This window comes from Polypterus senegalus, chromosome 8, assembly GCF_016835505.1.
Source record: "Polypterus senegalus isolate Bchr_013 chromosome 8, ASM1683550v1, whole genome shotgun sequence".
Lineage (NCBI taxonomy): Eukaryota > Metazoa > Chordata > Cladistia > Polypteriformes > Polypteridae > Polypterus > Polypterus senegalus.
This window is the reverse complement of record NC_053161.1, coordinates 90,439,800-90,467,539: the sequence shown is the minus strand read 5'-3', so window position 1 is coordinate 90,467,539 and position 27,740 is coordinate 90,439,800. Positions and strand designations below refer to the sequence as shown.

At 37.3% G+C, this 27,740-nt stretch overlaps 1 protein-coding gene across 2 annotated transcripts in view; it reads left to right on the top strand.

Moving 5' to 3' along the window:
* Positions 1-27,740, top strand: part of tnpo3 (transportin 3) — a 152,081-nt gene that overhangs the window by 13,697 nt on the left and 110,644 nt on the right. For both annotated transcript variants that reach the window (XM_039761435.1, XM_039761434.1), the window contains exon 2: positions 2,369-2,569. In XM_039761435.1, coding sequence (XP_039617369.1) covers positions 2,369-2,569 — 201 coding nt within the window. The remainder of the gene's footprint in view (positions 1-2,368; positions 2,570-27,740) is intronic.

The window sequence follows — 27,740 nt, the reverse complement described above, 5'->3', positions numbered from 1 at the left end:
TATGAGGTTAAAGTGAACATTTTGACAATAATTTCCATTTTAATCACTGTGCCCAACCACTGTGTAATTTTTTTCTTTGTTGCTCAAATTCGCTGCTGTACATTCTGATGCTGTTGTGAAGGTGCAAAAAAAAAAAAACAGACGGCACAGAAGATGGTATGTGAGGCATTTAAAATGCATCGTATCACTACATGGGGAATATGCGATGCTTGAATATAAATGAATGCATTTGTTTGTTGGCATTTTGCTTCACCACATCGAACCATTTATCAAATATTGAAGCTCACACATCGATCCTGTGGGATCTGCAAAACGGCTTTCGGTCACATGTAGATGGTAAACAGAGACTCTGAGGTCACATTCCAACTTGTTGTGACCCCTGACTTTCTGCTGGTATTACAACTTGTGCACTCGGCACATTAATTTCTGAGAATGTGCTCAAAGGACGCATCAGACGCTGGGAACAGGTGGCAGCCATGATGCGTACACATTCTGAGCGTGAAGTATACACCTCCCCTAACGCAACCAGGTTTTTTTATTATTGTTTTTTTTTTCCTTTTTTAACCAAGCAGTTTCTGATTTTTCACCTTCTTATATAGATTTCAATTTTGAAATAAAGGTGGAATAAGTTCATTATCATTTATTATTTTTTTATTAGCTAAAATTTGTGTAGACTTCTTATATCCACTGTATGCTAAAAAAATGTATGTAACCAGCCTAGACATTATTTCGTATGATTATCCTTAAACTACAGAAACTGATTTTTTTGCTTAGTAAATCATACTCCAGAGAGATGAGAAGAAAATTAAACAGAGGCTTACCATTAATATTGTCATCTGTTTTACCCCAGTCTGGGGTTGCTGGGGAAGTTTGTGATGGTGGAAGATGAGGCAATTTTAGAAGGTGGCTTTTCATGGAGTGTCTAGCTTGTATATAAGAAAGAAAAACAGTATGTTGATGGAAGATACTATTTAAAACTTGGTTGTTGTAAGGATACCAGAATAAGACAGTTAACCTAGAAAAGTATCTTCAGTGATGAGATTTACAAAACTTGCATGCAAAAGGCTAGTGATGCTAAAGGCTAATGATGTGTGTACATAGCTTTCCATACTGATGTCTGAATTTATGAAAGAATGTGCATATATTTATAGCAACACTCTGACCCATCCTTATGCAACATTTTTTAGACAATAGGAAATGACAACACCCTTGATCAAGGAGGGAAATGCTGCCAAACATGCAAAATGTCTCTGGCATAAAAAAAAACCATATCATCGAGCCATTATACTACATCTTAAAAGTGATAATTATGATATAAGGACTATACCTTAAAAAGTCAATGATGCATTTTTGCACTGAAGAGCTTGATTTTTGTGTTTTTTTTTTTTTTTTTGTCAGTTTGTGTAGCCTACCTGTTATCGCTTCTCCAGAACTGGCAGGCAGGTCAGGAATATATTAGCTAAGCTTCACACCATCATGTCCGCTGTGCTGAACTGAAAGCCACTATCCAACTGTTGAGGCAATACATCCAGTGCGCGTTTGGTGTGGGTGTACTTAAATAAAAAAAGTGTTTGCATCTTCAAAAGTCAACTTGCAGCAGTGTCTAGTTTTCCTAACACAATTGGAGCATTGTATTGCATTCACATTGATATAAAGGCATCTGGCATGAATTACTTTGCTTTACAGTACATTACATTAACGCAGAAGCTATCGGCCCTGACAAGATGAGACTAACAAACGTTATGACTTGGTGGCACAGGTCAACTTGTGATTTGTTTACTTTGAGACAAAGTAGCTTTGGCAAATTAGATGGCTCTGTAAGTAGTAGTTGGGTTATTGGTAAGGTAACTCGCTGTACTCTGTTTTTTATATAGCCAGTACTGTTTATTGTCACAGTAATCATGTCATTACATGTGCAAGACAATAGTGACTACCCGCTTAGGCACTAGCTCCTTACACTTTCTCCTGACACTCAAAACAAAGAGGAGTGGCACTGGTCACCCCAACCTAAACTTGTTTCAGGGTGGCAACTAGGTGGAGTTTCAGGCATGTTCACCTATGCACATTTACAAGATGATTGTGAGTCATAAAGATAAATTACATATAAATGTTGTGTGTATGCCAGGTTTTATAAATCACATTTTTCTTTAGAATGTATGCATGTTTCTGATTTTTTTAAATTTTTTTTTATTTTGGTGATTATGTATTTTTCTTGAATCCATATAAAGTTCTGTAAATGAGACCCATGACCCTTATGAAAATGAAATGTTTTTGCCTGGATCAATATTCTGTTTATGTAACACATTAGAAGTTGCTAAAAAAATGTAGACTAAATAAATCATTTTTTTGTGTCCTTACTTTTTTCTAGATGTACGCTTGGGAAATATCAGATCAATTACTTCAGTTAAAGCAGGACGTGGAATCTTGTTATTTTGCAGCACAAACAATGAAGATGAAAATTCAGACCTCTTTTTATGAGCTTCCTGCAGACACACACATTGCTCTGAGGGACTCACTGCTTTCACATATTCAAAATTTAAAAGATTTATCTCCTGTCATAGTTACTCAGGTAAGGAGCATGTCAGAAGCTTAAAATTACTGTAGTGATTGTTTGTCTAAATGTTTATAGTGCTATCAGGTAGATTCAATGGACTTGTTACTACTGTGATTAGCTGTTATGTTTTGTTCCTGTATTTGGTTTGCAAAACATTAAGCATGCCAGTTAATCACTTTTATCAATTTATGGTAATTTAATTCATAATCTATTAATTTGGAAGTTTTAATAGCTTTAAAATGACAAGTTTTTATTTTTACTTGTGGTTCTCCGTGGAATGCTCTCTTCACTTTAATTTTCTTCAGTTTTGTTTGACTTGATGACATGTGTTGTCCGAGCATTTTTATACTCCCAATAATTGGTTGTGAATTTATGAGTACATAAAATGGATGACTTATTATGAACTCAAACTGTGCTAACATTGAAGTTGGGTAAAATGTTCACCTCTATTCAGAATTATTGTGTGTAGGATCTGAGGGTTTTAGCCTTTGAACAGAGTGTTCCCTGATGACAACAGTAAACTCATCACTATAAAAATGTTTGATAATATTAACTATACTGTACATTTACATGAACAAATGATACATTAATAATAAGAAGTTACATTTATTGAGTGCCTTTCACAAACCCAAGGTCGCTTTACATAAAGAGTAAAAAAAAATTACACAGATGACAAAAGTTTGTAGAAGAGGGAAAGTTTTCAGTTGAGATTTAAAACTGCAGAAAGAGTAGCAATCTCTTAACTATATATGTGCATTATTATGAAATTAAATATTCAGCTACATAAGTTTTATAACTTAACATTTCTTAGCTGAATAGAGACAAATGTGTGTGCCCTATTTTGATACATTTCAAATAATTTTTTACTTTGAAAATTGTTTTTTGTGGCTTTTTTCTTGTTGTTAGACAATGCCCTGTAAACATTTGTATGGACTGTTCTGTTTCATTTTTCTCTTTCATACATTTCAGTCCTCCTGCTTAAAGAGGCTGATGTAACCAGCTTCTGTTTCAAATTACATCCTTTACAGTTCAGTCTCAGTTCATTCTTAGTTTGGACTAATACTAATTTAGGTACCGTAGATCCCGTTATATAAGCCGAGAATTTCGTCCTAGATTTTTGGCTTGGAGTTTGGGGGTCGGTTTATACAACGAGTATTGTTTCAGATTCAAGATTTCCAGCGCAATGCCGGTTTTGCCGAGGAATACGGAAGTAAATAATGACGAAACCACAGAGCCATCTTTCAGATGAAGAAGTAACTTTGCATGCCGGTACTTTAAATTAAATAAAGAATTTATTCAAAAAAGTGTTTTAGTTGTTGATTTTATTAATAAAATTAATAATAAATTATCTGGAAGTTTAAAATGAAATTTTTTGTTTTGATTTACGATCAACATCTTGTGTTACGAAACAGATGCGGTCACGTGTATCCGCTTGCACGATTGTAAACAAACAACCAAGAGCATTAGTAGCGTCAGTCGGAGCCCAGATACATGTGTTTGTGGATGTAATTTCCGTCATTGCAGTGATTTACCTATATATATAATTCATTAAGACCATACAAGCAAGACACATAATTGCTAAGGAAGGAAGAGAAGGTAAAAGTAAGCGATCGCAATTGAAACGAAGATGGACATTGTGTGGAAATATCTCCTCCCTTACTGCAGCCCAAAGATGTCAAATTAAATGGTGAGTACAGTATGAAATTGTTTCTAGAATAGAATGCCTTTTTTCTTCACTATATGCATCTACAATGAGATTAAAAGCAGCTCCTTCAGTGCAGAAAAAAGTTCTGTATAGGGCTTGTATGGTTGTTTTTTAGCCTTAGCATAACGCCGGATCTGCGGCCCCGCTTCTGCTTTCTTTCCCTCCTCCGTCTGTGTCGTCTCCTAGACCCGACAACAATCCACGGAGAGCCCGCTGGTCTCGCTATGTTGTCTGGGATGCTGTGCGTGTGATGAAAAACACTTGAAACAGATGTCTGGCTCTGGACACCGATGTCTATAAGGTTCTGAATGGTGTAGCGGATGTTCGCCGAACCGATCGTGCACAAACAAGGACAAAAAAAAAGTACAAAAACAAAAAGTGCACTGAAAAGGAGAGCCCTGAGGCGCTGCGACCATGCGTGCCGCCATGCTCCTAGCTTAATCGAAGTAGGCTTGGCTCTTTTATAACTTTTTGGTTAGTACATTAGAAAAATTATTGGTGTTTTATGTAAATTATGCACATTATATTATATATCAAAAATGCCGGCAGTCTCAAATTCTCGCCGATTAACATTATAAATATACCCGAAGAGACACTTTTAAGGAAATTTAGAAAATTTTGCTTGGAGAAGGGGGTTGGCTTAAATACCGGTCATCGGCAAATACATGTAATTTAGTAGGTAGAGAAGGGGTTCGGCTAATATACCGGGTCGGCCTGTATTCCGGGATCTACGATACTTGAGAACTTGGATAGAATATGTACCTCTTAACACCTACTGTACCAAGTGCCAGACTCGGAACACGTTAGAGCAGATGGCAGAAAATGAAAATGTGTAAAAATACATACTAAACGAGAATTTTGTTTCAAGTAGCTGTCGACTGATAGTGTCAAGATTTTTTCTTTCTTACTTTTAGTTTTTAAGCTAAATATCACTTCAGTTGAAACAAACTGAAAGAAGTTAACTTTAATGCAATAGGCAATATTAAATGTATTCTTCAGAAATGTTCTTTTTTCATAAGCATTATGTTTGCATGAAGAGCTTTATTGTAAGATATTTGTTTATTTGTAAAATGAAAGTCAAAGGTAGGAATGCTTGCAGAATATAGTATTTGATCTCTCTAAAAAAATAAAATAACAAAACAGCAACAAAAAATGCTATCTTTATATGATATTGCAGGATATTCTGCTGAGCAACAAAACCATTTCTAAGTGAGAATTTCTCAAAAAGTATTTAAAATTTGGGTATCCGTGTATGATATAAGTGCAGTTCATTTCCCTTTAATATTGAAAAATGGAGAAGAATAACACATCAAATGGTATTTGTTGCAGTTCTTGTTATACAATGTTTTTGATCATTTTCATCATTGATATGTATAAAGTTAGGGTGGAGTGGTGGCTCTGAGGTTAAGGATCTGCGTTGGTATCCCAAAGGTTGACGGTTCAAATCCCCGTCACTGCCAAAAGAGATGCTTAACCTTCAATTGCTCCAGGTGCGCTGTACAATGGCTGACCCTGCGCTCTGACCCCAATGGGTATTGCGAAAACGAACAAAATCCTAATACGAGAAATTGTATAAGGCGAAATAAAGAACAAAAAAATAATAATAATAATTCTGTTTAAAAACCATAAAGAGCCTTAGAAGTAATTTCTCTATATGAAATAAAGTTAGGAAGGGGTCATATGAGACAGGCAGAAAGTAAGAAGTGTTCCACTTAATTATTAGGTGGCAGGCAGAGGACTGCTAAATATTAAAGTATTATTATTATTATTATTATTATTATTATGATATTATGGAAAACAGGCAGCACTTGTGTCACCTAGAGTACCAGGCACTTCAACTGTATTTTGGGGCTTGAGAAAATAGGGGCACCTGAGGTCTTCAGGGTCATTTCTGGGAAGATAGCTGCATAATTTTTATCGGGAATTCCTGAACCTAGAAGTGATTATGGTGATCACTGATTACAGTGGAAAAAACTCTAGGATGTGTATTTAAAAGTTACCCATGGCCAGTGACTCTTTCAGCTTGGAGATTAGAGGAGAGTTAGTTGGAATAAATGTTTAAAGAACAAACAAGTACTTCAGCCATTGTATGCAGAAAGTTGTTTAATGATTACCCTGATACTTCTACTGCAGCTTGTATTACTCCTTTTGTAGCTGTTGTTACCATTTATTAATATTCTGCATAAAGCTATGGCAGACTTGAAAGTGTTGCTTTAGAAATGTGGCTGCTGTCAGCTGTTCAACCTTGATATTCATTGTGTTAATATTTTTAAGTGCTTTTCATAATATTTTGTCCTTGGCTGGAATATATACACAAATTGAAATGGAGTATTTTGTGATTTAAATGTCCAGCATTAGCTTTTATAGCAAAGCAACATTGATACCTTTGCTACATTGGATGTCTGGGGGAAATCAAGAAGGTCTCTCAACTGTGCTCACCAGTTTCTACAGGTGCACAGCAGTGCCTGTTCTTACTGACTACATGCCCTCCTTGTATGGCACCTGCTTAGCTCAGGACCAGAAGTGACAATTAGCACAATTATTAATTAGACTCAGAGAGAGTTTTAATCCACAGTTCAAAAGATTGCTTAAAATCCACTCATAATGGGAAATATATATTTTTCTGTTGTTGTCATTGTGTGTCTCCCTCAAAGAATGATATATATTGTTAAATTTGTTTTGGTTTTCCAATTGGAGCTAAGGCAGGTTAAGTGACTTGCTCATGGTCGCACAGTGTCAGTAGTGGGATTTGAACCCACAACCTTTGGGTCTGAAGTCCAAAGCCTTAGCCATTATACCACACTGCCTGCATGTAAGTGTATGTAGTCAGTTCTCTATATGCTGAAAATCATAATCAGTGCCACAAAAGGCATTGTTATTTTTTTTGGCCTGTAGTCTAATATTTGGAAAATGTTTGGAGGTGTATGGTAGTCAATTATGTTTTTCTACTTGATATGGTTTATTTAGAATTGTTTTGGAGGCTTGTTCTTCACATTTAATTTAGCAGGGTGGCTGATTTAAATAATGTCTTTTGAGAGTGGTGAGTTGAAACAGGATAAAAAAACAACCATTTAGACCTGGTATGAAATGACTGTTGGTCGAAGATTTGATCTTGAAGACCTAAGTGCTGAGAAGTAATGTTACCCACAATATCTCTCATGCCTAACAAGGAATTTTTATTGTTTTAAATAAACTATTAATTACTACAGTCTCTTCATTCAAACAAGTGTTCTATTACTTTCTTAACATCTTATGTAGTGAGAAGTCAAACAAAATGGTACCTTTTATTGGCTTCTGTCGAGATTAAAGTCGACATTTCCACTTTATTCTCATAGTTTATTTTATAATTAAAGTAGAATGTCATAAACTAAACTTCATCCTAAAATCAATGTTTAATTTACCGTACTAGATTTTCTCAAACTCTGTTATAAATTCATGTAGCACATTAAATGTTTTGTGTTAAGTGTTCCCTGACCCAGTTGTTAATCACTATGCGCTTCTTAAACTGACTTCCAGTACACCAGTGTTTCCCAACCTCTGTCCTGGGGGCACACTGTGGCGTCAGGTTTTTGTTCCAACCAGATTCCTAATCTGTGACAACACCAGATAGCACTGATCTCATTTAATTAGCTGGTATTATTTTTCTTTTATTCTACATTCAGAAAAGCACAGAAGCATGATTTTTACATTTATAAGACATTTAGAAATATTTCTGCTTTTGCTGTAGATTTAAAAGCTTAACTCTCTTTTGTTGATTTCATTATATTTTGACCTCTATTTTGAACTCTGTGCAGTTTTTCCACTTTGTTGTATTTTTATAATGACAATTAAAAATGAGCAGAGCAGACACCCTGGCAAATAACACTGAATAATCAAAGGCTGCAACTACTTTAGCATCAGACCCACTAATTGGTGCATTTATATATAATATAATAATAATAATTTATATAAATATTATATATATATATATATAATATATATAGAACTTGGGAAATAACACATCACTTAATTAGCCCAGGAGTCCAATTAAAAACAGAAGCTGGTTGGAACAAAAACCTGCAGCCACAGTGTGCCCCCAGGACCAAGGTTGGGAAACGCTGCTTCTACACTAAGGGAAGGCGCAGGCAGCGATCACCACACATAAAACATTCACTTCATGATAATCCTGCTCTCTGAAAATTTAGAATGCTAAGATATATACTTGATATCATTTTCAGGATGAAATGCATTAAAGCAGGTATTAAACATGCACGGTAGTGTGGCGGTAGTGCTGGTATGAGCAATACATACACTAGCAGGGTCAATATAGCATAACAAAACCCCACATCCTACATGACTCTGAAAGGAAACTGAAGCACGCCTAGTAAACCCACCAGAAAAACATGCAAATTCAAGGCAAGGAACACTGAAACACCCTTGCTTCGAGGCAACAGTGCAACCTCCATGCAATCGTGCCCCCACATGATTAATACATGCTTTAATGCATTTCATCATGAAAATTATATGAAGTATTTATCTTCGCATTCTAAATGTTTTGGAAGCAGGAATATCATGAAAGTAATGTACTCTGTGTGCTGCCTGCGCCTCCTCTTAGTGCAAGAGGAAGTCAGTTTTAAGAAGCTTGTAGCGATTAACATGGCTCAGGGAACACCTAACACAAAGCATTTAATGTGCTACATAACTTATGACGGGGTTTGAGAAAATCTGGTAAATTAAATATTAATTTTCAGATGAAGTTTTAGTTTATGATGTTCTACTTTAATGACAAATTATGAGAATAAAGTCAACATGTCGACTTTATTCTCGTCATAAGCGTTGAGATTAAAGTGGAAATGTCGAGAATAATGTCAACATGTCGTTACACTATTACACAGTACCCAGGTACATTACACAGTATTGAAAAAAAAATAATAAAACAAGTACAACCTGGCTTGCAGTATTATCCAGTAGTATAGAAACAGTATTCACAGATTTGAACATAATGGTCCACATAAGACCTTTTAAAACCAAAGTATTTCCAGGCAATGGACGTGACTCCTTTTTTCGGCAAAAGTTCATCTGTGTCATCATGTTCAACTTTATCGTCTGCTACAGCTGCAGTTTCGGAATGTTCTCTGTCCATTTTTACCGCTCAATTAGCAGTGTAGTAGTGAAAAAGGTCCCCCCTTAAACAGTTTCCTGCTGTGCCACATTCCAAATGTTGTTTAGGCAATTTAAACTGGTGGTGCAGTATAAGTAAAATCCATATCATAACAAAAATAAAAAACGATTTTCAGTATGAACCAGTATACCACCCAGCACTACTCACCATATCCATAAACCTTCTCTTAGGCCTTCCTCGTTTTCTCTTGCCTGGCAGCTCTATCCTTAGCATCCTTATCCCAATATACTCCGCATCTCTCCTCTGCACATGTCCAAACCAGCGCAATCTCACCTTTTGTCTCCTACCTGTCCAACTTGAGCTAATCCTTTAATGTACTCATTTCTAATCCTGTCCATCCTTGTCACACCCAATGCAAATCTTAGCATCTTTAACTCTGCTACCTCCAGCTCTTTCTCCTGCTTTCTGGTCAGTGTCACCGTCTCCAACCCATATAACATAGCTGGTCTCACTACCGTCCTGTAGACCTTCCCTTTCACTCTTGCTGATACCAGTCTTTCACAAATTATTCCTGACACTCTTCTCCACCCATTCCACCCTGCCTGCAATCCCTTTTTCACCTCTCTTCCACAATCCCAATTACTCTCTACTGTTGATCCCAAGTATTTAAACTCGTCCACCTTCGCCAATTCTACTCCTTGCATTCTCACCATTCTACTGAACTCCATCTCATTTACACACATTTATTCTGCCTTGTTCCTACTGACCTTCATTCCTCTCCTTTCTAGAACATATCTCCACCTCTCCAGGGTCTCCTCTACTATCGCTACACATCACAATGTCATCGGCAAACATGTTCCATGGGGACTCCTGTCTAATCTCGTCTATCAACCTGTCCATCACCATTGCAAATAAGACAGTCCTGATCAAAAGTTTAAGACCACTTGAAAAATGGCAAACAATCATATTTTGCATGGTTGGATCTTAACAAGGTTCCAGGTAGAGCTTCAACATTCAACAAGAAGAAATGGGAGTGAGACAAAACATTTTTTGAGCATGCAATTTAATTAAAACAACGATTAAACTGAAACAGGCTGTTTTACAACTTATCAAAAGTTTAGGACCACACCTCCAAAAAAACCCGTAATAAAAAAAACAGAAATCAAACTTCCAAACATGAACTCAGTACTGAGTAGCTCCACCGTTATTGTTGATCACTTCAAAAATTCGTTGCAGCATGCTTGATGCAAGCGTTTCCATGAGGTGAGTGAGAACATTTCTCCAAGTGGTGAAGACGGCCGCACGAAGGGCATCTACTGTCTGGAACTGTTGTCCATTTTTGTAAACCTCCCTTGCCATCCATCCCCAAAGTTTCTTATTTGGATTTAGATCAGGGGAACAAGCAGGATGGGCCAAAAGAGTGATGTTATTCTCCTGGAAGAAGTCCCTTGTCCTGCGGGCATTGTGTACTGTAGCGTTGTCCTGTTGAAAAACCCAGACGAGGGCCCTAAGTCATGAGGAATGCTCTCTGCAACATCTGAATATAGCCAGCGGCCGTTTGACGCCCCTGCACTTCCTGAAGCTCCATTGTTCCACTGAAGGAAAAAGCACCCCAGACCATTATGGTGCCCCCTCCACTGTGGCGCGTAGAAAACATCTCAGGTGGGATCTGCTTGTCATGCCAGTAATGTTGAAAACCATCAGGACCATCAAGGTTAAATTTTTTCTCATCAGAGAATAAAACTTTCTTCCACCTTTGAATGTCCCATGTTTGGTGCTCTTTTGCAAATTCCAAACGAGCAGATCTGTGGCGTTCAAGGAGACGAGGTCTTTGAAGACGTTTTTTATTTTTGAAGCCCTTCAGTCTCAGATGCCTTCTGATGGTTATGGGGCTGCAGTCAGCACCAGTGAGGATCGTCCAGTGTCTTGACGGACAGCCAATTGGATCCTCCTGCTCAGTGCTGGTGAAGGATCATTTAAGAAATTCCAAATGACTGTCTTTTACTGCGTCCCACCTCAGCAGCGACGGCACGCTGTGAGAGACCCTGCTTATTGCAGTTCAACAATCCAACCACGTTCAAAAAGGGAGAGTTTTTCTGCCTTTGCCATCAGAACGTGTGACTACCTGACAGAAAATGACAATGAATCCACATCTTTGCACAGATTTGGCCTTTTAAAGACATGTTGTCCTAAAATCTTGATTAGCTGTAAAACAGCCTGTTTCAATTTAATCGTTATTTTCAATTAATTGAATGCTCAAAAAATGCTTTGTCTCACTCCCATTTCTTCTTGTTGCATGTTGAAGCTCTACTTGGAACCTTGTTAAGATCCAACCATGCAAATTATGATTTTTTGCCATTTTTCAAATGGTCTTAAACTTTTGATCGGGACTGTATCGGCACCAGTACACTTCTTCTCCACTCCTCAGGCATCCTCTCACTTTCCAAGATTCCATTAAACAATCTGGTTAAAAACTCCACTGCCATCTCTCCTAAACACCTCCATGCTTCCACAGGTATGTCATCTGGACCAACGGCTTTTCCATTCTTCATCCTCTTCATAATTGTCCTTACTTCCTCCTTGCTAATCTATTGCACTTCCTGATTCACTATCTCCACATCATCCAACCTCTTCTCTCTCTCTCTCATTCTCTTCATTCATCAGCATTCATTTTTTTATTTTTAATAAATTTGCAAAAATCTCAAGTAAACTTTTTTCATGTTGTCATTATGGGGTGTTGTGTGTAGAATTCTGAGGAAAAAAATATTTTAATCCATTTTGGAATAAGGCTGTAACATAGCAAAATGTGTTGCTTGGTGAAGATTCTTATAGTTATCTGGCTCTACTAAGCTCCAGAAATGCTGAGAATGCTGTTTAGACTTTAACTGCACATTATTTTGAAGGTTTACTAATATATAATATATAAAATTAAATGTCTGTTTGTATGTATGTATGTATGTCTGTCCATTTTTCATAAGAGAACTGCCTAACGGATTTAGATCAGGTTTTTTTCTGTAATTTCTTTGAACATTCTGTTGATGTTGCGACTTTTCTCATTTCGCTATGTATCATAATTCGCTTGTGTTTCCGATTTCTTTACACAAAACCGGTAAACATGCAGCTTGCCTTTGGTGGGTTCGGGTATGTGGGCCTGGGGGGTGGCTCTCCTCAATCACTCACCAGTTTCTTGGTGTGTTCCTTAACTCCGCCTAGCTAGCGGATGAGATTGAATTCAACTTTGTCAGATATTTAAAATAAAGTAGTACTTCTGTCTTGATGCATTTCAGTCCAGTTATTCTCTTAAGTGTATGTCACATTGAAAAGATAGATTGCAATTCAGATTGTGGATCATGATATGATTTTTTGGAAAGATCACCCACCCCTAATTTGACTAATCAAGTTTTCAAATTTATGTAGTATTAATTAACCCTTTGGTGAGCTACTTGGAAAGGGGTTGCGAGCAACCAGTAGCTTGCAAGCGATGTGTTGGAGACCCCTGATCTAGGATGCTTCATATGCTTTTACACATATGGGAAGCTTATACAAATTTGCCCATGATTACCTATACACATTAAACACACATTACTTTAGTAACCCGTACCCATCACATGCACCCTCTGCTCCAAAGTTTGCCTTACTGATCCTTGTGTGTGAAAGATGTGAAGTCAGTGTCCATTTATGTTTATTTTACATATGTTGAGGCACAGTAAATCTCTTTTTATTTTACAAATGTAGTTAATGAATATACTAAATGTTGTAGTGATATTTCACTTTCATTAACAGCAACTAAAAAAATTGTACTGCTAAGTAAAAAATAATTTACAGCAAAATTTTAAAACAAGTCTCAAGAATCTTAGGTGGATGAAGCATGCAGAGTAGTGCAATTTAATAAGTTTATATAGTGGATTGCTGGCAGAGTCACAAGTGATAGGGGGGTTTAATGTTCATGGAATAACATACAGTATTAAACTAAACAGGGTTAATTTTTCCCCTTTGCAGATTCAGCATAAATGTAACACATGTACCTTTAATACTTATTATTCATTATGCCACAGGGGATGCACAAACCAGTGTGTTTCTTCACGCCGGTCCCAAGCCTGAATAAATGAGGAGGGTTACGTCAGGCAGGGCATCAGGTGTAAAATTTTGCCAAATCAATATGCGGACAACAGCACAAATTTCCATACCGGATCAGTCGAGCCCTGGGTTAACAACGACCGCCACCAGTACTGTTAGCCAACAGGGAACTGGCGGAAATTGGGCTACTGTTGGCGAAAGAAGAAGGAGAAGAAGAGGGGGGAGACGTGTCCGGAGGCAGGAGGAGAGGAGGAAAGTAAAGAGAGTGGAGCTGAGGGCAGGAATTTTGAATGACTGGTAAAGGGAGAGAATTAGCAGGTATGATGGAGAGAAGGAAGGTTGATATATTGTACATGCAAGAGACAAAATGGAAGGGGAGTAAGGCCATTTGGATTGGAGGTGGATTCAAATTGTTCTATGATGGAGTGGATGGGAGGAGAAATGGGGTAGGAGTTATTCTGAAGGAACAGTATGTCAAGAGTGTTTTGGAGGTGAAAAGTTTGTCAGGCAGAGTAATGATTATGAAGCTGGAAGTTAGAGATGTGATGATGAATGTTGTTAGTGCATATGCACCACAAGTTGGGTATGCAATGGGTGAGAGAGAAGATTTTTGGAGTGAGTTGGATAAAGTGATGAACTGTGTACCCAAGAAGCAGAAAGTGGTGATTGCGGGATATTAATGGGCATGTTGGTGAAGGGAACAGTGGAGACACGGAGGTGATGGGTAGGTATGGTGTCAAGGAGAGGAATGAAGAAGGTCAGAGGATAGTGGATTTTGCCAAAAGGATGGACGTGGCTGTGGTGAATACATATTTTTAGAAGAGGGGGAACATAGGGTTATGTACAAGAGTGGAGTAAGATGCGCACAGGCAGATTACATCCTGTGCTGAAGAGTTGATCAGAAGGAGATTGAAGACTGAAAAGTGGTGGCAGAGGAAAGTGTAGCTAAGCAGCATAGGATTGTGCTCTGTAGGGTGAGGTTGGAGATCAAGAGGAGGAAGAGAGTGAGGGCAGAGCCAAGGATCAAATGGTAGAAGTTTATAAAGGAAGACTGCAAGGTTGAGTTCAGGGAGGAGGTGAGACAGGCACTGGGTGGCAGTGAAGAGTTACCAGACAGCTGGTAAACTACAGCAGATGTTGTAAGGGTGACAGCAAGAAGGGTGCTTGGCATAACATCTGGACAGAGGAAGGAGGAAAAGGAAACCTGGTGGTGGAATGAGGAAATACAGGAGAGTATACAGAGGAAGAGGATGGCAAAGAAGAAGTGGGATAGTCAAGAGAGTTTTAGAAAGTAGACAAAAGTACAAGGAGATAAGGCAAAAGGTGAAGAGAGAGGTGGCAAAGGCTAAAGAAAAGGCATATGATGAGTTGTATGAGAGGCTGGACACTAAGGAGGGAGAAAAGGACCTGAACCGATTGGCTAGACAGAGGGACCAAGCTGGGAAAGATGTGCAGCAGGCGATAAGGGATAAAGATGGAAACGTACTCACAAGCGAGGAGAGTGTGTTGAGCAGGCTTTGAGAGTCTGATGAATGAAGAGAACGAGAGAGAGAAGAGGTTGGATGATGTGGAGATAGTGAATCAGGAATTGCAACACATTAGCAAGGAGGAAGTAAGGAACAAGACAGAATACATGTTTGTGAATAAGAGAAAGGTCAGTGGAATGGTGAGGATGCAGGGAGTAGAATTGGCGAATGTAGATGAGTTGAAATACTTCGAATCAACAGTACAGAGTAGCGGGGATTGTGGAAGACAGGTGAAAACGAGAGTGTAGGCTGGATGGAATGGGTGGAGAATGGTGTCAGGAGTAATTTGTGACAGACGGATACCAGCAAGTGTTAAAGGGAAGATCTACAGGATGTTGGTGAGACAAGCTTTGTCATATGGGTTGGAAATGGTGGCACTGGCCAGAAAACAGGAGACCAAGCTGGAAGTGGCAGAGTTAAAAGATTCTAAGATTTGCACTGGGTGTGACAAGGATGGACAGGATTAGAAATGAATACATTAGAGGGTCGGCTCAGGTTAGACGGTTGGGAGACAAAATCGGAGGGGTGAGATTGCGTTGGTTTGGACATATGCAAAGGAGAGATGCTGGTTATATTGGGAAAAGGATGTTAAAGATAGAGCTGTCATAGAAGATTAAAAGTGGAAGGCCTAAGTGAAGGTGATGTGTGTGACAGAGCAAAATGTAGAGGACAGGAAGATATGTCGGGAGCAGCCGAAAGACGAAGATAATGTGTGTTTTAGGATTTGTGTTTTTGTTAAAGTTCATTATAATTTGTGTTGAATATCCTCTATTTGTTAGGTTTCTATATTTAAGTGAATTTAATTTACTGTTTGAAAGTTAAACAGGACTGTTGGGGAGAGTAGTTTGTGTTTTTTACTTCCATCAAAAATGCCCTGGGCTGCTTGAATGGCTTGACTTATTAAATGTCTGTATATGTAGTCTTCTTAGTTTAAATTTAGGTAAATAAATACTGGAATTACCAACCAGTTGGATGCTATTTCCTTGGGAAATATGTTATTCAGAAATTGAAAGAGAATGTTTTACAATTAAGTTGGCAGTGGACATATTAAAGTATTTTGTTTGGGTGAGAATTTGTTCTGGAAGCAGATCATCCAGCTTTGCAATGTCTTGACAAAATATGAGAGACTATTCCCTACATAACTAGAGCTGACCTCCAGTTTCATTCTCTTTCCTGTGAATATTCAGAAATGTGACAATATAAAGTAGAACTCTTGAGCTCTTTTTTTCCCTTTGGAAATTATTTATTTTGTGAATCTTTAACTTAGGATGTAACTGTGTAAATGGAACGAGTTTGAGTATTAAAAATGTTTTTTTTAAGTTTGTCGAATAAATAGGTAAACATTAAAAAAATTTTTTTTAAATCTAAAGTGTTTTTTTTGTTTAATTTGAAATTGTACCAATTCACATTGGATTGTGAGCTCCCCAGGCCCTATTAGGGACAAAAAATGGAAGAAACCTAGGGAAAGGCAGTTCAAAGAGAGACCCCTTTCCAGGTAGGTTGGGCATGCAGTGGGTGTCAAAAAGAAGGGGATCAATACAATACAAAGCACAAGTAATCCTCAATACAGTATAATAGTAAAATAAAAATATTGCACGTATACAGCAGAATTCAACAGTACTGTATAGTTTTATGCTAGTTTTCTACGAAATGTAAATGTGACTTGGTGTTGGTTCTATTACATAACCTTTATCTTCAAATACTGTTCTCAATGCAACTCGGTAATCTTTTATGAAATTACATATCATTAGCATGTTCTTGAGTCTTTACATTTGTGATACATGACTGTGAGAATTTTGCTTTGGTATTACCTCATATTTAAAGCCAAGTGAAACAGGAAGTCATGGCTGACCACTTGCATGTTTCTACTCTTTCAGATCAACTTAAAAATGTAAAATATGAACGAGACTATATTTAAGTTACTAATCATGACTCTCAAGGGGTGATAATAAATGTGATGCACATATGTTTGAGAAAAACATTTGTTTTATACTGAGAATATTTTTCCTTTCATTTGTTTTATTTAAATTAAATGTTAGAGTTTTGTTAATATTTGAATGAAAGATCAAGATGTTGAACAATAATGACATTTTTTGACAGCCCATTTTGCTTTTATTTATCAAGGGTTGCCAGTACTAATAAGTTATATATACTGTATGTTTATAATAGAGAAAAATTGGAACAATTCTGTATTGCAGAACTTTTCATTATGTTATTCATATATGAAGGACACGTACAAGGATTTTTTATTTTTGGAAATATAAAAGCAGTTCAGTTTACATGTATAAGAAAATGCAACACTTGTATAGTACCAGAGACATTGTGTTGTAGCCATGTCAGTTATGTGAGTTAGCTTGGAAACAGAACAAAGGCTCTTTTATAAGACTTTTGAAGTAATGATCTTAAATTGACAACTTTCATCTCACTGAGGTAGTATTAAAGTTGGGACAAATTTAAAAAGGATATACTAATATAAATATAAATATCACAACTACAAATGTCAAAAACCTGACAGAATGATTTTTCTGACAAACCTGGTATTAAAAATGTATTGTTACAAAAAGGTTGTATAAATGAAAACATTCTGAATTATCTTGGTACATTGTAATGTGTGGATATTGATATTAAAATGTTTGTAGATTTATTCTTTCTTGAAGTTTTTATGTTTGCTAATTTTTAATTAGGGCTGCTCTTCCATTAAACATTAAATTGTGATTAATTGAAGTTTAACATTTTTAATCTTAATTAACTACATGTTAATCTTATTTTATCATACTTCCTTCAACCATATTAGTATTTTTCTGGAAAGCAGAAATACTCCGTGATTGATTTCTAATAAAAAGCAGTTTTGATAATTGTTTGCCAATCTATATAAAATTATTTCAGTTACTTGAAAAGTCTTATGTAACAGAAACAATGACCACCAAACACCACAACCCCAGGGTTGATATACTATTTGGGAAAACCAATAAATATGATTTAACAATTAAGTATTAAAAAAACAGAAACATAAACCCATGGTTCAGCTTTTGTGCACAGTTCAACACTGTTAGAGCTCAGGTCTTGCTTAACTGTGTGATGCACATGGGTCAACTGCACAGCTATTAACTGGAGGGGAGAAATCGTTAATTACATTGAATATATGTATAGATTAGGCTTTTAAATAGCAAAGAATAGACTGAAAAACATTTCTAAATATGTATCTAATAAGGTTATTTATTTAGATGTTTAAATTGCCTTTTTGTCATAGAATGAATCATTTATGAATTATCAAATGAGTCTATCTTTGCCTTCATCCCAAATGGATACAAATATTAGCATGATCAATATGCACTGATTATTGCCTAGTTCTATTGGTTACAGTATAATATAGGCTAATGTAAGTTCTAATGTAAGCTATAGCACGTAACATGCAATTTATTAAACAACAGCAACATGCTATGTCTGGATTGGGGGAAGTGTGGGTGAAATATAAGGAATTGAGTGAATTTGCTTATTGTCATCTGCTCAGACATGAGTTGCACCTACACAATGTTGTTTCAGCCCAGATATTCCTCCATGGGTGACCGTAAAAGTCCCACTGCAAATGTATTTGTTGCCAGAGACAGGGCTGACCCACTCAGTACTGTATACCTTGACCGCCTTTTACATTTTAAGACTGAACTTACATTAGTGGACACCATTGTGTGTTTCGTCTTGCTCTGAACATTCTACTATACTGTGCAATGTGATTTAAAAATTTTTTTACGTTAATATGTGAATTCAGCATAATGGCAAGGATGGAACTGATCTCCATCTCATTCAGTGTGCAATGTTTGTCTGTCCACACTGTTAGCACTGCATGAAAATGAAACTCATTCACTCTGCTTGTGTAACTGGTTTGATTTTAATTGATCGCATGTTATTCTATGCAATCTGAAGGGGTAGTGTATATCAATATTACTAAACGAAGGTTATATATATGCACTGATGCCAGCAGCACCGAAAGCGCACACGCACAGCGCCCCAGAGTCAAACCCAGTGGCTTCCCAGAGTCAGTAGGTGGTGCCCAAACAACACAACACAACCTGTAAACTAAACTTCAGGTCACAGTACAACCGCCGCCCCAACGCGAACGCTCACACTACCGCATATACAACCTTCGTTTAGTACTGTAGATCTCCAAGCAGAGATCAGAGGCCAGAAGCAAGCCATGCACAATACAACCGCCACCCAAACGCGAACGCGCACACCACCGTATATACAACCTATTGATGTTGACCAGATAAATAACCTAGTGATTGAATTATTTCCTGAAAAAAGCCTCGTCTTTCTAAGTACTGACTGTGTTGATTCTGAACACGTAACTGAGCATCTTAAGTTCCCATTAGAATATTTAAACACTATTAGCCTGGCCGGATTACCACAACACAATCTTAACCTTAAAGTAGGGACAAAATTACCTTTTAAACTTAAACAACGCCAATTTCCCATTAAGGGTGCATTTGCCATGACGATCAAAAAACCCCAAGGACAAACCATGGACAAAGTAGGGATTTACCTATCTGAGCCTGTATTTGGACATGGACGACTTTATGTTACCCTTTCAAGAGTCCGGCATTCGTGTGACGTTAAAGTGAAGGTTTTAACTACTCCATACCAGGCAGAGCTGATTTAAAGACAGGAAACCATCTTTACCAAAAATGTTTATAAGGAAATTTTTGATCAACTATTTTGAATTTACCGTTTTATTAATTTTTTGTTTCCAATTTACTTCATTTAAACCTTTGCACTCCGATATTTGTTTTACTTATAAGTGCAGCAACTCAAAGACATTTTGGACTTAAATGATATAACAATTACATTTCAATTTTAGTTTTTATAAATTGGTTAATTTTAGTACAAATATATTTATTTAATTAAATGAAAACTTTCCCAGGACACTCCCACCCTCCATCATTTTTCAACAGAAAGTGATTGCCATTCTTGGATTTGCGTTTCTTTAGAGAATCCGGGGTTTACTGGTATAAAATAATGTGTACGAAAATATTGGTGAAAATGTGTCCCTTGCTGATTCAATACGGTACACTGTGTTTTATCTTCCAATACGTGATGATCCTGCATTCAAGATAGAAATGGTGACACTTATGGTATGTGTGGATGAAGACAATTATCGAGAAACAATTAATCAGCAACTCTGATTTTAAGCCATGTTTATTTTCAAGGTACTGGAGAAAAATGTCAAAGAGTTAAATTTAGTGTATGCATATTGGTGCAACAACATGCTATTAGCGCATTCTCCCCACCTTATGCACATTAGACATATATAAAGCAAAAACCTGTGTGTTTGTGTGCCAGCGTGTGTGTGTATGTGGAGCAGTCTGCTCTGCTTACAGACAACGACAGCTGCGAGTGTTGGTGTGAATTCTCTTGATGATGTAGAAGCCTATACAAGTGTGACTTACACTTGGTGAGATGGTGCATGTATGCACTTTTATTTTTTTTTGGTGCTTTCATGCACCTCACTTCTCATTCAACCCAAGCTGACAAACTCAGCTTTGTGATACGCGCATGCTGTACATTCACACAATGAGCTACCATACTAGTGCTGAGCGGTATACCGGTTCATACAAAAAAACTTTTTTTATTTTTGTTATGATGTGGATTTTTCTCATACCACAACACCGGTTTAAATAGCCTAAACAGCGTTCGGAATGAAGGCGCAGCAGGAAACTGTTTAATGGGGGGACCTTTTTCACTGCTACACCGCTAAACACGCACACAACAGGGTACACATGTTAGTGGAGGTATTGAGCAGTGAAAATGGACAGGGAACATTCCGAAACTGAAGCTGTAGCAGATGATAAAGTTGAACATGATGATACAGAAGAACTTTTGATTGAAAAAAGGAGCCGTGTCTGTTGTCTGGAGATACTTTGGTTTTAAAAGTATTATGTTCAAATGTGTGAATACTGTTTTGTTAAATTAATGTATTCTGTGTGGTGATCGCTGCCTGCGCCTCCTCAGTTCAAGAGGAAGTCAGTTTAAGAAGCGCGTAGCGATTATCAACTGGGTCAGGGAACACTTAACACAAAGCATTTAATGTGCTATATTAACTTACGAGGGTTTGGCAAAATCTAGTAAGTTAAACATTGATTTTAAGATGAAGTTTCGTTTATGACATTCTACTTTAATGACGAAATAAACAGCAACAATAAAGTAGAAATGTCGACTTTAATCTCGATATAAGCGTCAAGATTGAAGTGGAAATGTCGAGAATAAAGTCAACATTTCCACTTTATTCTCGCCGTTTATGTTCTGATTAAAGTCAATATTTACACTTTATTCTCGACATAGTTTTTTTTTTTTTTTCTTCACAGTGGCCCTAATACTCTTCCATAGGGCTATACCACAAATAGCATTATAAATGTAAGTTGCAGTTTTATTATTTATGTATATAGCTTAGCTTGAATCAAGGTCCATATTAATGCAATTTGCCTTCAGTTGGTAAAGATGTCTCACCAAGTTGCACTTGTTTTATTTTATTTTTATTTGGTGAATACTGTGTAATGCACCTGGGCTTGAAGTAATAGTATTATTACTGGAAGCTGCACTATTATTTATTTTATTGTTATTATTTATTAGTTTAAATATTATGCAGTTTAATGATGGTAAAGTTGTTTAAAAAGTCACTTACGTGTCAGTGGACAGAGATTGTTAACATTAACAGAAAGTGTAGTTGGTTTACAAAAAATATTCAATATTTATTCCTTTTCTAAGACCTGTTCAGTACAGTACAACTTTTGATGTGCACCTCTGAATATTTTGCTAAGTCTAAATGCCTCTTTGGATGGTTGAAAATATGTTGACAAAATTTTAGCTTAAGTTATTTGCAAAATTTGTTCAATAAAAAGGTTCTATATTTTGACTGCAACTGTCATGCAGTGTGATTCCTTTTCTTCATTAGTGCCACCCTCTTGAAAACTATCACTTTATGGGGCCATGCAAACTTGTATTAATACTTGTGTGCACATTAAAATGTTTTTTTGTGCAATGCTCATTAAAGTGGAATAGGTTATTCTTAGCCAGTCTTCTGCAGTAATTGCGGTGGAAAATGTGGTTAAAGTCCACTCATGCAAAAAATGGGGAAAATAATACCGTTGAATACCATGAAACCGGTATAATTTTGAAAAATACTGTGATACAGAATTTTGGTCATACCGCCCAGCACTATACCATACATTTTACAATTTGTGCCAGAGCTGCTCATGACTACACTTCCTTCTCAGACTAGATATGACCTGTTCCTGGCCCACTTAGTTGACACCTCTGTAAGTTCACCAATATAGTAAAACTGCTAGGGAGTTGTTTTTTGTCTTAAAGACAACACACAGCTTTTTTTGTATTTTTAAATACACCAGGTATTCTATGATGGTTATATCATTCTTTATATACTGTTCACTGAAATCCTTCCCAAGCCAATAAAATAGCCTCAGGTTTGTTGTTACATTGGGGGAAAGTCCTCCTTTCTGTGGCACATTCAATTTAAGCTGTGGGTAATTTGCAATCATTTTCATTTGAAAATTAAGTACTCTTGTATACTGCAGACAAGGATGGTCTCTCCTTTTCATCTAAAGACTACTAATTTGTGCTGAACTTTTAATTTTATAAGTGGAAAAACTTACATTTTCAGAATGAAAGAGAATTTTATATAGAAAAATCATTTGTTACTTTCAGCTGCAGTGTTCAGTGGAACCCATGTTTTGCATTTTTAAACTGTGAAATAACTAGCTACATTTTACATACCAACTAAATTTAGCCTGAGACCTAGAAAAGGCTAAAGTCTTGAAGTCCTTTTCCATAATTGAATTAAACGTTTGTCAGTATTTGAGAACAGAGCAATGTTCCATTTATATTGTAGAGTTAATAAATTTATTGGAGGACCACACCACCTAAGTGGTCAAGTAATATGTGCGACACAATGTTTTTTTAAAAAGTAAAACATTCCATTCTCATTTATTGGCTGATAGCCCTACTACATATTCATAGACAACCTACAAGAAGTCACCCTGTGCGAACGCTGGACAGTGTATCAGTTTATATTGTGTGCTACAATTGAGTGCTGTATCAGAGTATAAATATTTATGTTCATGTGCATTATTTATGTTAGTGAAAACAAGAACAAGATTCTGTCTCCTAAATTTTTATTAAAAAAAGATGAACATTTTTATGATATTTGCATATATTCAATGGCCAGTGTCTGAATCTTCTTATATAATAATGGTACCGTGGCTGTTCATTTGTCTGTCCAGGATTTTGAATCACCTGTAGCTCGCAAACCGTTTAAACTATTGACCTGAAATTTGGGACACACATACTATGTGAAGTCAACTATTCGCTGTTGGGGTGATTATTGACCTCCAAGGTTATTCCTGTTTTTATTTTTATTTTATTTTATTGTAGAATCAACACTCGGCAGCCCATGCAGTGCATGCGTACGGGCACCGTTTTCATCCCTACCACCTTCGCTGTCACTTCCCCTACTTCTTCATATCTTAAATCATTCTTAAGTCTTCAATCTGCCTCAAGTGCCAGCTTAAGTGAAAAATTAAGGAAAACATAATAAGTAACCGCAACACAAAAACTGACTTAATCAGTTTTAATGTGAAAAGATGCTAATGAAAGAAGAGAAGAAGTAAGCCGCTAGGGTGGGGAAAAGAAGAGCTGCTCAGGAAGCAGCAAGCGCATCAACCTCTGAGCAAACGAATGCTAAACGTACAGAGAAAGTCTAAAAACTAGGGATGCTCAAGTCAAGTGTATTCACTGCACGTTACTGGTTTTTAAATAAAAGCATTGTGTGGATGTAGCCTCAGATGAGCACCTGTACCTGCATAATATTTTTAGAGGGAAATGGCAAAACAAATCTTCTTGATCTTCCATTTCTTAAACATTTGTTCCTATTTTTCAGCATTATTTCTTCCTTTAGAGGTCTGAATAATATCAGGCAGTTGAATTACCACATCTTTTTCACTTGAAGTTAACAACTAGAAGGGAGTTTGAGTGAAAATTTTCCACTTGCAAGCTTAAATATGCATGTAAGCAAAACATTAAAATGTTAATTGCTTGAGCTCATCCCCTTTCTTTTACACATTCACAGTTTTTTATTTGATCAGGTTTATCAAAATTAAAACTGCTTTTCGTGGTAATGCAATTTTCCCATTCACTACAAAGTAAATTTGGTAATATCTTTTGTTTTTGGAGGTACATATTAAATTAATCAATCAAGATGATATTTTTGTCCATATCAAGGAACCCTGGTCTAAACATGCTGCATCAGTGGAAGAAACAGGGATGGTATGTTATTACTTAATTTTAAGATGGCACCATTATATTTTACTTTAAATAGATTGGTAGGATATGTTATTTTTAATGTTCATGTAAATTAGTATTACTGTGACAAACGCACACAGTTTAATTCTCCTAAATCCCTCGAATAACAAGTAGATTATTTACTAGACTCCTATTGTTGAGTTCACATTCTGTCTGAGTTTTTGGAGCTTCCACTTGTAGCATTTCAATTCTCTACTTCATTGTGTTCACGTTAATTTACAGTTGGGATTTTGGGAGAATTGTTATGTTACTGTTGATTTGTTACTTGATCTGGTCTTCAAAAGAACAATTAAAAATTATCTTTTTCCTGAAAATCAAGAGCAAACATATTAAAGGTGTTGCTTATTGCTGAAAATGCAGTTTGACCAGAAAAATGTCATTTCTAATTAACCATTGTCTTTTTTCTTAATTTTATACAAATGACTGCAGTGAAGTGTCAGTGTTATATCACAGTTTTGGTAGCATTGTTTTTTCTCAGATTGTCTGACTTGGAGTTCTGACTTTGAAGGGAGCTCAAATGAAATTTGTAACTGGGAAACTTTGATCTATACTAATAAAAGGCAAAGCCCTTTTACTGACTGACTGACTGACTCACTGACTCATCACTAATTCTCCAAGTTCCCGTGTAGGTAGAAGACTGAAATTTGGCAGACTCATTCCTTACAGCTTAATTACAAAAGTTGGGCAGGTTTCATTTCGAAATTCTACACGTAATGGTCATAACTGGAAGCTATTTTTCTCCATATACTGTAATGGAGTTGAGCTGGATGGCCGTCTGGGGGGGGTTTCGTGTGACATCATCACGCCTCCCACGTAATCACGTGAACTGACTATCAACGCAGTATGTAGAAAACCAGGAAGAGCTGAAGAAAACATGCATTATACAATTGAGAAGGCAGCAAAACAATAAGAAGCGAGCAACTGACATTTACAACCATATTCATGAGTGCTGCTACTTCGGAAACAAAGCACGGTGTAAACTTAAGTTCATAGACAGGCTGCCGCTGGTGTTTGTCATGCCCACGGGTAATGCGGGATACAAGTTTAATGAGAGGATGCAGAATATAAACGAGAGTTTTGATCACTTTGTAACTAAGTTAAAATTGCAGGTGAAGGGGTGTGCTTATGCAAATTCCGAGAGACTGTGTTTGTGGGGGATTGACAGTTAAGGCGGGTGGGGGAGTCACGTCATCATCTCCCCTCCCATTCACCTCATTTCTCTCTGAGCAGAGCTCCACGGCTAACGCCGTCTTCCGAAGCAACTTCGTCACACTGCAACCAAATACTCACAGAAAAATCCACAAGTTAATACACACCCTGTCTCTAGAGTTTCTCCACACTCAATGTATTCCTCGCATCCCCTTTATACCCTCTGATCTCCCATTTCAATTCAGATGCCTCCAATTTCCAGTAAGGCTCTGCTGCGTGATGACAAGTAATAAGTCTCAGGGACAGACCCTACAAAACGATGCCATTGATTTCAGGCAAGATTGCTTTTCTCCTGGACAACTATACTTGCATTCTCAAAAGTGACCTAGCGCAGCTTCGTCATATTACAACCGGAGTGCAGCCAGAAACTTTTAAGTGCCGGGTCTTACTTAACATTAAATTAAGCTGTGGACATCGCAACATCACACAAGAGCAGCTCACGTGAACTTACTGAACGCAGTACGAGTGATCACTTCCATGCATCAAGCCTGTTCAAAAAATGCATTACACAATTGACAAGGTGATGGCTTTATATGCGTTGTTTATAAAGCAACGGAGAGGCTTTGTGAAGGCAGCTACACAAAAAAACAGCAGAGCGCCACACTCTGAATGTATTCCTGGCATCACCGTTATACCCCCTGATCTCCCATTTCAATTGAAATGCCTCAAATTTCCAGTAAGGCTCTTCTTCGCGATGACAATTAATAAGTCTCAGGGACACACCCTACAAAAGGTTGCCATTGATTTGAGGCAACATTGCTTTCCTCCTGGACAAAACTGTACGTTGCATTCTCAAAAGTATATATATATATATACACACACACACACCCCGATCTACATACTGTCAAATAAACGAACCACACACCCTAGCGCAACATGAGAGGCTTCTCTTTAGCTGACGTCTGAGGTTCGATTCGCGAGAGTGGGTGCAGTGAGTGTATACTGCCTGATGAGCCCATCAGGCAGTTGGATTTAGTCTTTACATTTCTATGGTGAAGAAAAATTTATGCAATGATGATTAAATTTAACTTTTATTCCTACTAAACATATTTCTGTCGACCAAATAAAAATTACTTATATTTAAAATTTAAATAGAACTTGAACAAATACGATAGTTAATAATACCCACGCAGCAGTAAGTGCACGTAAGATTAGGAGTCATCCGTTTTAACAAGCAGCGTATTGCACTGATACGAAATAGCCTGCCCATTTAATTATTTAGGAATGGATAGATAAATTAAGATTTTGTACAAATAATGTTTTTAATTTTTCTTCCTCAATGGATTCTGGCACCCCCAGCAACAGCTGCTCGCACCCCAAAGGAGATATATACACTGCTCACAAAAATTAAAGGAACACTTTAAAGAAACACATTAGATACATCAGATCTCAATATGAAGTTGGATAACTATACAAATAACGACAGGGCAATGTCTTAGGAACAAAAGGATGCCAAGTCTTTTAATGGAAATAAAAGTTTTCTGCCTACAGAGGGCTCAATTGTGTAGACACCCTAAAATCAGAGTGAAATGAAGATGTGGCAGGCTAGTCCATTTTTTCAAAAACTCAATTTCTGCTACTCAAAATGCTTTTCAATATCTTGTGTGGCCCGCACGAGCTTGTATGCATGCTTGACAACGTCGGGGCATGCTCCTAATGAGACGACGGATGGTGTCTTGTGGCATTTCCTCCCAGATCTTTGAGGGCATCCCTGAGCTGTTGTACAGTCTGAGGAGCAACCTGGCGGTGCCTAATGGACCAAAACATAATGTCCCACAGATGTTCTATTGGGTTTAAGTCAGGGGATCGTGAAGGCCATTCAATTGTTTCAATCCCTTCATCCTCCAGGTACTGCCTGCATACTCTTGCCACATGAAGCCGGGCATTGTCGCATGCGTTAGGAGGAAACCAGGACCTACTGCACCAGCGTAGGGTCTGACAATGGGTTCAAGGATTTCATCTCGATACCTTATGGCAGTCAGAGCACCATTTCCTATGCAGTAGATGTCTGTGCGTCCCTACATGGATATGCCTCCCCAGACCATCACTGACCCACCACCATCCCTGTCCTGTTGAACGACGTTGCAGGCAGCATATCGTTCTCCTTGTCTTCTCCAGACTCTTTCATGTCTATCACAGCTGCTCAGGGTGAACCTGCTCGTCTGTAAAAAGTACAGGGCGCCAGTGGCGGACTTGCCA